Consider the following 9469-nt stretch of genomic DNA (forward strand, 5'->3'; position numbering starts at 1 on the left):
GTGCTTTCAGAAAGAGGCAGTGCTGCACTATGGAACTGCTTTCTGACAGGCTATTGTTTCTCCTACTGAAGGAGTCGCAGTGGGACCTGGATTTTTACTATTGATGTGATGTTCTTAGGGAGTTACCTTGGCAGCCTTCTGGTTACCTTCCCATTTGTTCTAATGATGGGCTGCTGGGGGGGGGGGGAGAAGGGAGTGGTGATATAACTTCAATTTGCAGTGCAGCAGTAAACAGTGACTGAAGTTTATCAGAGCACAAGTTGCATGACTGGGTGCACCTGTGAAAATGACAATATGTTTAGCCCTCAGATTTCAAAATTAAATTTAAAAAATCAGTTTGCTTCTTTGAAGTCTGGAGCAGCATTATTAAGTACCATGACCGTATCCCTTTAACTTTAGCCGGGTGGATCATATCTACAAGTCTTCCAGCTTTTCCAGCCAGATCGTGGAACTCTGTGCTTTCTTTTAATATCCTTTATGATATAGCCAAGGGATGATGTTTTTCTTGTAATGGTAAAATGCTATATTTTCCAATGTGCTGCAACACCCAGAGGTTTCTCTTATACTGTCAACTCTTGGCCCTAAGTCCATTGAAATTCTTTTCCCTAGTTTGTATAAAAAGCTACAAGTCCCATGATGCATGTCTCAGAGCAACAGAAGAAGTTGTAGGGTCTATACCACACAAGTATGTTTCTGGGAGAATCTCATTGGTCTATATGGCCCTATGACCAATGCTGAGGGGGAAAAAAAACACTTGGATTCGAGTGATCATTATAGTCCTAAGAGGATCATTGAGAGTGTTCAAATGTAATGAAGCATCTGTGCGTTCTCTTCCATTAGCCCCAGAAGTGATAAAGAATGAACGCTACACTTTTAGCCCGGACTGGTGGGGTTTGGGTTGTCTCATTTATGAGATGATCGAAGGCCAGTCTCCCTTTCGGGCACGGAAAGAACGAGTAAAGAGGGAAGAGGTTGAGAAGAGGGTGCAGGAAGAACAGGAGTCCTATTCTGCTAAATTTACAGAGGACGCTAAATCAATTTGTCAAATGGTAAGATATGTGTTTCAGAAACAACACTCAATATCATGCAGATCATAATGGGCTAAGCGCTGCCACTGCTGTTTGGTACAGATGGTTTTTTTTCTGTAGAAAGATTCTATATTTATGGGAATTGTCCGTGTTGGGGTTTGGTATTCCTGTGGTAGCTCTAGGGCGTGATTTGGGGGATTTCGCCACTACGTTTTTACAGTGGGAGTAACTGCTGTGTGCAACACCCCCGAAACCACGGTGTGTACAATGAGCCATGTGGAACTTTTAACTGTCCCATCTATCTGTAAGAGGAGGTTAGTCATTGCTATGCCAAGTAATGGAATGCTTGCTATGCAATGTTAAAGTTTACTAGCTGGCACATAGTCATTTTAAAGAGATACTGACACCAGAAAATATTTTTTTTTATATCCATCATAACATTGTATTTGAATGCTATTTATAATTTGCCATAATAGTATTTGCCTGATGCTTTTACATTACTTTCTTACCCCCGTGTTACTCTATGAGGGGGGGTGCCATATTTGTGCAGCAGTCTGTTAGCATTAGACACTCTAACTGACAGACTCAGATGGGACAGTCAGGTTGGCAAAACAGTCAGGTTTAGTAACTTCAAGTAATAATTACTTACAAAAAACAGAACTATCCGCAAGAAACGATCAACATGACCTATATGTAACTTTTAATGTAGGTTAATATTTTGAAAAGACAATGTTTAATGTCGGAATTACTTTTAAGTCAGTATAAGGATATTCAAAATAACTGAGGGGTTCTGTGACCATATAAAGGCACAGGGCTGCAGGCTGAGTTATACTGGGAACTCTGAGTATCACTCATGTATTATAAGGGATAATGTACCCCTACTGTAAATGATAAGGATATTAGAAGTCACTGAGGGGTTCAGTGACCATATAAAGGCACAAGGCTGAGTTATACAGGTCAGGGAACTGTTGTAGGTTAAACAGGTATCAAGGACTGCACAGAAAATATCTCCCACATTCTTGCTTGCTCTGTGAAACTGTCATATATCCATATTAGTTCCATACATAAAGGAAAGTATAGCTTCTGTCCTTCATCCTCCTCCTCGTTGCTTTCTTGTTGGCAGCTGTTGACCAAAGACCCGAAGCAGAGGTTTGGCTGTAAGGAACATGGCGCTGACGAGGTGAAGCAGCACCCTTTTCTCAGGAACATTAACTTCAAAAGGCTGGAGGCAGGAATAATGAAGCCACCCTTTGTTCCAGATGTAAGGAGAAGTTGTTGGATTTCCTTAACTTTGTATTTATTTAGACATATGTAGACTGAGTAAGCCTACAATAATCGCTCACTGCACATGACGTCCATGTGTACTCTGTTATGGTTGCTGGGGTGCTATAGATATGTGCTACGCAATATGGTGGCGCTATATAAATACATGTTAATAATAATAAACAGATGCCACAGGTCAGAGGGACCTTATGAACGTAACAGTATCGGTGGTCGCAAAGTTTTTTTATAGGTACAATTTTGTGGGAATTTGCATTTCCCTCTCTTGCAAGAAGATCTGCAAAAGTATCTCAGTTTTGGGCAACATCTTGTCCCATAAAAAAACTACATCCCTGTATGATTAACTTCCCTGGCCAGTTCTTCTCACACTGGGGAAATACAAAGAGTTTGGGTCTACAGCACTTGTATGGGGTGTATGCTGGTGGGGAGGGAGTGTAGAGCTTGAGATACACCCAGACACTTGGCAGATATAGTCACTCTTTTTAAAGAACCAACAAAACCTACATTTATTCCAAATAATGACGCTCAATTTCTTTTGTCACGGTATTCCTGGGTCGTTGTTACAGGGCACTTGTTGGGTAAAAATGTTATCCCCAACCAAAGGTGCGGGCTAATGGAGCCTGCATTCCGGTTCGGGATAACGGTAGTTTTTTTTTTTTAAATGGCCCCCGCCAGCACTACGAAACCAGCACTGGAAGGGAGCATAACGCGCATGTGACGTCACACGATTTGCAAAATGAGCAATTTGTGGCACATTTTCATTATGCGCATGTGAGTGACCAGACATGGCTGCTTGCAGCGGGAGCTCCCTCTCGGTACGGATAGTGTAGTGCTGGAGTGGGGCTTTTTATTTTTATTTTTTTTACAACTTTGGCCTGCCGAGCTCTATGGCTGAAGCCTTGGGCAGCAAACATTGCTTCCAAAAATAATCATCTTAATATGCTGTTTGAAGGGAAAAAGTTACTTGCGTCAGAATTAGATCTACTTGTTGGAAAGAAATCAGATGACAGAGTCAGCGGTCTTCCACAGGATAGAAAACAAAAGAAACAATTTTTTTGTACGCAAGGTTCATCATACAAAACGAGCCCTCAAGGAAGCGGGATCAGATCCAGAAGGGATACATTTTCCTTGTACAGGGGAAAACAACAAAGAGGCACCAGTCCAGTAGGGGGCAGACTGAAGAACTTTATATCGGTCTGGGAAAAGATAACAAGTGGGTCATTTAAACAATCCAAAAGGGTTACTCCATAGAATTTATAAACAAACCACCAAACAAGTACAAGTTGACCCCAAGGCCACTCATCAGTTGTCAAAGACAAGCCCTCTCAGAAGCCATTCAAGAATTCAAAGATCAGTGCATACTCATTCTAATCCCTCCAGTGGAAGCGTTTTTAGGGGTTTATTCTCCTCTGTTTCTTATTCCCAAATCAGACGGAAATGATCAAACCATTCTAGATTTGATTGAGTTCCTAAATCCATTCATAATAAAGAATAGTTCAAAATGGATACAATCCGCTCATTAATAGCATCATTTTCTCCAGGAGACTACATGATCACACTTGACTTACAAAAATGCCTTCACGTTCCAATAAGACCTGTCAATAGAAGCAGACCATTCAGTGGAACATCTGCAGTTTACAGCACTCCCTTTTGGCATCTCAATCGCTCCCCGAATTTTTTTTACAAAAATCATGGTAGTGGTTGTAGCTTTTTTTAAGGGAAAAATCTATGGCAATCATCCGTTACCTTGACGATTGTCCATTAAAGGCAAGATCCCCTTTCATTTTGCCAACCTTCAAATGTTCTGGAACTTGAGGCAATCCGGAGGTCAATTCTGGCCTTCAGGGATTCTATAAGAACCCCGGGGACATGATGACATTATAACACAATCAGAGAGCTATGGGGAGTGATTTGAAAGCCTAAAGGCCACCTGTTGGGTTAAAATGATATCCCCAAAGGTGCGGGCTAATGGAGTCCGCATTCTGATTGGGGATAACAGTAATTTTGTAAAAAAAAAAAAAAAAAAAAAAGCCACTCAGACTGCATAGCAACAATATACTACTTGAATCACCAGGGAGGCTCAAAGAGCCAAGCCCTTTTAGAATTGTCAACAAAAATCTGTTCTTGGTCCGAAAACAATCTGGAAGAATTAACAGCAAGACATATAAAAGGCTCCACAAATACAAAAGAAGACTTTTTAAGTCGCCAGGAAATTTCACCAAGAGAATGGAGTTTAAATCCAGTTGTGTTTTCTCAAATCTGTGGCCTGTACTCCAGAAAAAGACTTTATCATCATAAGTGAAAAAAATTCTTTCCCTAAAGGCAAACCAGGGAAAAGTTGCAGTGGATGCCCTGATGAATTGCGAGGGTAATCAAAAAGATCAGACAGCACCTAGTAACAGTAATTGTAATTGCACCAGCCTGGCCAAGAAGAGCTTGGTATGCGAATTTGCTACAAATCTCAACCTGTCCGCCTTGGCCTCTACCAAGAAGAAACAATCTGCTACTACAGGGGCCAGTGCTACACCAGAACCCAGATGCCTTAAAATTGATGGCCTGGAAACTGAGAGGGATATACTAAGCCAAAAAGGGATCTTACCCAAGGTAATTGATATCCTGTTGCAGAGCCGAAAAAGAATCCCTAACACTACCAGAGAATTTGGAGAAAATTCAGTTCCTGGAGTAAGGACAGAATAATTTCCCCAAAAACAGCTTTAGCTGTAACAATCCTGGATTTCCTTCAGGAAGGCTTTGAAAAGAAATTGGCACTGAACACATTGAAAGTTCAGATTGCGGCCTTGGGGGCCTACAAAGGTAAATCATTGGCAGAATACTTTAATCGAAAGATTCCTGAAAGTAGACTCCAACTTGAGACCAAAGACATTCAAACACGTTCCTACTTGGGACCATGACATTGTATTAAAAGCCTTACAAAAAAAACCCTTTGAACCTTTATCAAATGTGTCTTTGTTCCATCTAAAAACAGCTTTTTTGTTAGCCATTTGCTCTGCAAAATGAGTTGGGGAACTACAGGCTCTATCATGCAAGCAGCCATATCTTCAGATCCAACCTCAAGAATTAATTTTGAGGGCTGATCCCTTATTTTCCCAAAAAGTTATGTCAGACTTCCACATATTCACTTGCTAACCTTTGGTCATTTTCCCAAGAACCAGAGGGAGAAAGCTACAATTGCTAGATGCAAATATGATGCCTGATGTGCTACCTCCACAGAGTCAAGCCATTTAGAGTGGCTAATAACCTGCACCTTTCTTTTGCTGGTCCTAATAAAGGGAAAGCAGCCTCAAAATCAACCATCTCTAGATGGATAAAACAAATGTTTATGGCGTGTGGGGAGAATCTGCAGTACCTGTCGGAAACCCATGCCTGGGCAGAACATACAAACTTGCAGTATTCAGGCAGGTTACTTGTGTGAATGCAATAGGGACCCAAGCTTGTAAGCTCCACCAGGGCAGTGACTGATGTGAATTATGAACAATTTGGATTTATGAATTATTCTGTAAAAAATGTGGGGGTGGCTAGAGAGCTAAAGTAGAGAGCAGGGCCTAGATAATCTTTAGGAATGTGCGTGGGTAGAGTAACTGCAGCCTGCTATATAGTCTCACGCTGCTCTTTCTGCTCTCCATAGCCCCGAGCTGTATACTGTAAGGATGTCCTGGACATTGAACAGTTTTCTACCGTCAAAGGAGTTAATTTGGACCAAACTGATAATGACTTTTATGCCAAGTTTGCAACTGGCTGTGTGTCCATCCCCTGGCAGAATGAGGTGAGTGGGGGTTTGTGGGTGAAGCTGTGTATTCAAGCAAGGAGTCAGGCTATGATAATGACAATATGAACAAGCGCTGGACATGCTCATTCCAATTAATCCAAAGTTCAAATGTAAACAGTGCACGTGCCTGCTGAATGCATTAAAGGGATTGTTCACCTTCCAAACACTTTTTTCAGTTCAGATGTTTTCAGGTTGTTCACCATAGCAAGAGTTTTTTCAATTGTTTCCATCTTTTATTTTTTACCATTTTTCCAAAATTGAACTTTAAAGTTTAATGTTCATGCGTCTCTGATTGAAAAAAAAGTGTCTGAAGGTGAACAACCCCTTTAAAAGTAACATAAAGTATACTCTTTGACTAAATGACTTGCCTTGGATCATCCCACAGATGATCGAGACTGAGTGCTTTAAGGACCTCAACATCTTTGGACCAAATGGAACTCGCTCTCCTGATCTAGACTGGAGACAGCTCCCAGAACCGCCCAAACGTAGTTTGCTGCAGAGGCTTTTTCGAAGACACGTAAGTTATACCCATGTTTTAATCCTGATACAGGAATACCGCTCTCCTAGTATAAGTTTTAAGTCACGAGTGTAAATCATAATATAACAGCAGCTTAAAAACTGGCAACCATTTACCTTACATACTGTGGAGCTCATTTATAAAACAGTGGGCAAATTTGCTCCTAGGCAGTAACCCATGGCAACCACTCAGATGATTGCTTTCACTGCTCAACCTGCAGCTAGCTGAAAAAAAGCTAATCACTGATTGGTTGCTAAGGGTTACTGCCCAGGTGCAAATTTGCCCACTGTTTATAAATGAGCCCCAGTGTCTTTATAGGAACAGCTCAGTGTAAAAATAAAAACTGGGTAAATGGAAAGGTTGTGCAAAATAAAACAATTTTTCTAATATACAGGTAGTTAGTCAAAAATGTAATGTATAAAGACTTGAGTGACTGGATGTATAACAGAACACTACTTCCTGCCTTTCAGCTCTCTTGGTTTCCACTGACTGGTTACCCTGGTGACCAAGCAGTAACTAATCAGTGACTTGGGGGGGCCACGTGTTCCCATGTGGTCCCCCTTCAAGTCGCTGACTAACTCAGAGTTAGAGAGCTGAAAAGCAGAAAGTTGTATTCTGGCTGTTATATTAGACATTCAGTCACTCCAGCCTTTATAAACGACATTTTTGCCTAACTAACTATATTAGAAACTTTTTTTTTATTTTGCACAGCCTATCTATTTATCCAGTTTTTTACAGTGAACTGTTCCTTTAAGAGCATTTTCATAAGATGCCCAAGCCAAGTCACTAACAGCTTGTTAGATAGATAGTCTTAATAGCACTGATATGGTAAGGTAAACTTTGGAAGCAGTAAGGCATGAATTCGGGAATTTTTCAGCCCAGTCCTGACTTATCTGCCTATACCCAAAGGGGTCCATTAGTGCTTAAAAACAGGCCCCCTCTCAATCTGATGATATCATAGATGAGTGTAGAGACCTGACCAGAAGGGATGGGATATTGCAGTGACATGGAAAAAGTGTCTATTTTGGAAAAAATATTGCAGTGACCTCACTAGAGGTCTGGCATGTACACATTGTGTGTGGAAAAAGGTGCTGCCTTACACTGTATTAGACTTGCTACCCACATCTAGGGTTATTTATTAAAGTCTGAATGCCAAAAACTCGAAAAATTCTAGTTTTTTTTATACCCCAAGCATGGAAAAAGTCAGAATCTGAAAAGCCAGCATTTCAGACCTGCCAAGGTTGTATATAAGTCAATGGGAGAAGTCCCGAAGATATCCTGATCTGCACTGGGTTTTGTGCAATAATCCAAAGTGTTTGTGGTTTTCAGGCAAAAATCTGAAAAAAATCAGAAAAATTTATATGATTAAAATTTTCATACAATTTTCATGTTTTTTTCTAGTTTTTCCCAAACTGAAATTTTTTAGGAAAATGTATGGAAAAAATAAGGGGAAATAACCTGTGCGGATTTGGTCGGAGTTATTTCAGAAAATTAGATAAATTAGAATTTTGCTAAATAACCCCCTAGAGTAGCTATTTCACTATTCACTATTTAAAATACTATTATTTAAGTACCATTGCTATAATGTTTGTGAAACAATTAAATTTAAAGCAATACCATAGCGAATCACGGGTAGAAGACCTCATTGCACTCCTAATCAGCTTGTAAGTTCAGCTTCATGGTGGGAAAGAAAAAAAAAAACTTTCCTGAGCCCAAGATAAAAAAAAATAAAATAACTACCCAATCCCTAAAATCCTTCAGAACACAGGGTATTCTTTTTCCCAGCTTGGTCTCTCACTACTTTTTTACCTATTAAACACTCTCTGATTCTAACTATTATTTTTCCTCCTTGTTGCTTTAGAATGCTGACATAGCCATTACCGCGAATGAGTCCGCCATCTCCAGTGCCAATACCACAAACCATCACTTCCAAGAAAGGACACCCACACATAATGCTTCCCCCTTGTCTTGATGGAAAATCATGGGGGTCTTTTTAGAACTGATGACTGTGACATCAGTCATGATTTTTGTTTTTTAAATCCCAGAATCCTTTGCTGCCCTCTCCCTTTTTTTTCTCAGGTTTAACCTAGAACTCTATGTGAGTAAAAAACAGGCTTTTTACAGAATATATATATAAATACATATATATGTATACACAAATATTTGGGCTGTTAAGGCCCAAGGACACATGGAAAATTCCAAGTTCCTGCTCAAGGGAAACGCGACTCTCATTGCTCCTAATTGGGGCGAAAATATCCATCTGATTTGACATCTCAAGGAAGTTCAGTCCAGCGAATGTTAAGCGAATGGAAAAATACACGTCGTATTTTTTTATGTTTATTTTTTTTTATCACTTGTTAAGGCTTCATGTTCAAAACAAAGATTGGGATAAAATTGGACACCATTTTATTATATTTCTCTTTGTCTTTTTAATTGTATTCGTAAATATAATAACACAAATTCACAGAGTAAAGGGATTGTCCCCCTGAATGGAGGATCCACACTAAACTGCTTCCCCAAATCTCGTTAAGCTGCATTTCCAAGTCTGGTGCTCAGAGTTAATGTGACTGTAGGTTGGCCCATCAGCTTCTATGGAACTGCATCTCCCAGAATTCTACAGGTTATCAATGTGACACTGTAAGTTCCTGGCTTGTAAGTGCCTCAGTGTTAATATCTGCGCCGACTGTAGGATGTTTGCAAACTGCAAAATATAGCTTACACTGAAAGGAAATGGTACCATGGCAATCTACATATGGAAGTGTCTTCCATTTATGCACCTTAAATAGACTCTGGCGAATTTGCACTTGGCCTGTAACCTGTATCAACCAATCAAATGTTTGCATTCATTGTTCTACC

The 9469-nt window shown here is 40.2% G+C and overlaps 1 protein-coding gene across 2 annotated transcripts in view; it reads left to right on the plus strand.

Annotated features, from left to right (window-relative positions):
- The window catches only part of grk5l.S (G protein-coupled receptor kinase 5 like S homeolog), a 48852-nt gene extending 39825 nt beyond the window's left edge, over nucleotides 1–9027 (plus strand). For both annotated transcript variants that reach the window (XM_018254993.2, XM_018254994.2), the window contains exons 12-16: nucleotides 841–1049; nucleotides 2152–2289; nucleotides 5956–6093; nucleotides 6482–6613; nucleotides 8475–9027. In XM_018254993.2, coding sequence (XP_018110482.1) covers nucleotides 841–1049; nucleotides 2152–2289; nucleotides 5956–6093; nucleotides 6482–6613; nucleotides 8475–8585 — 728 coding nt within the window. In that variant the 3' untranslated portion in view covers nucleotides 8586–9027. The remainder of the gene's footprint in view (nucleotides 1–840; nucleotides 1050–2151; nucleotides 2290–5955; nucleotides 6094–6481; nucleotides 6614–8474) is intronic.
- Nucleotides 9028–9469: the final 442 nt, after the last annotated feature.

This window comes from Xenopus laevis, chromosome 3S, assembly GCF_017654675.1.
Source record: "Xenopus laevis strain J_2021 chromosome 3S, Xenopus_laevis_v10.1, whole genome shotgun sequence".
Classification (NCBI taxonomy): Eukaryota; Metazoa; Chordata; class Amphibia; order Anura; family Pipidae; genus Xenopus; species Xenopus laevis.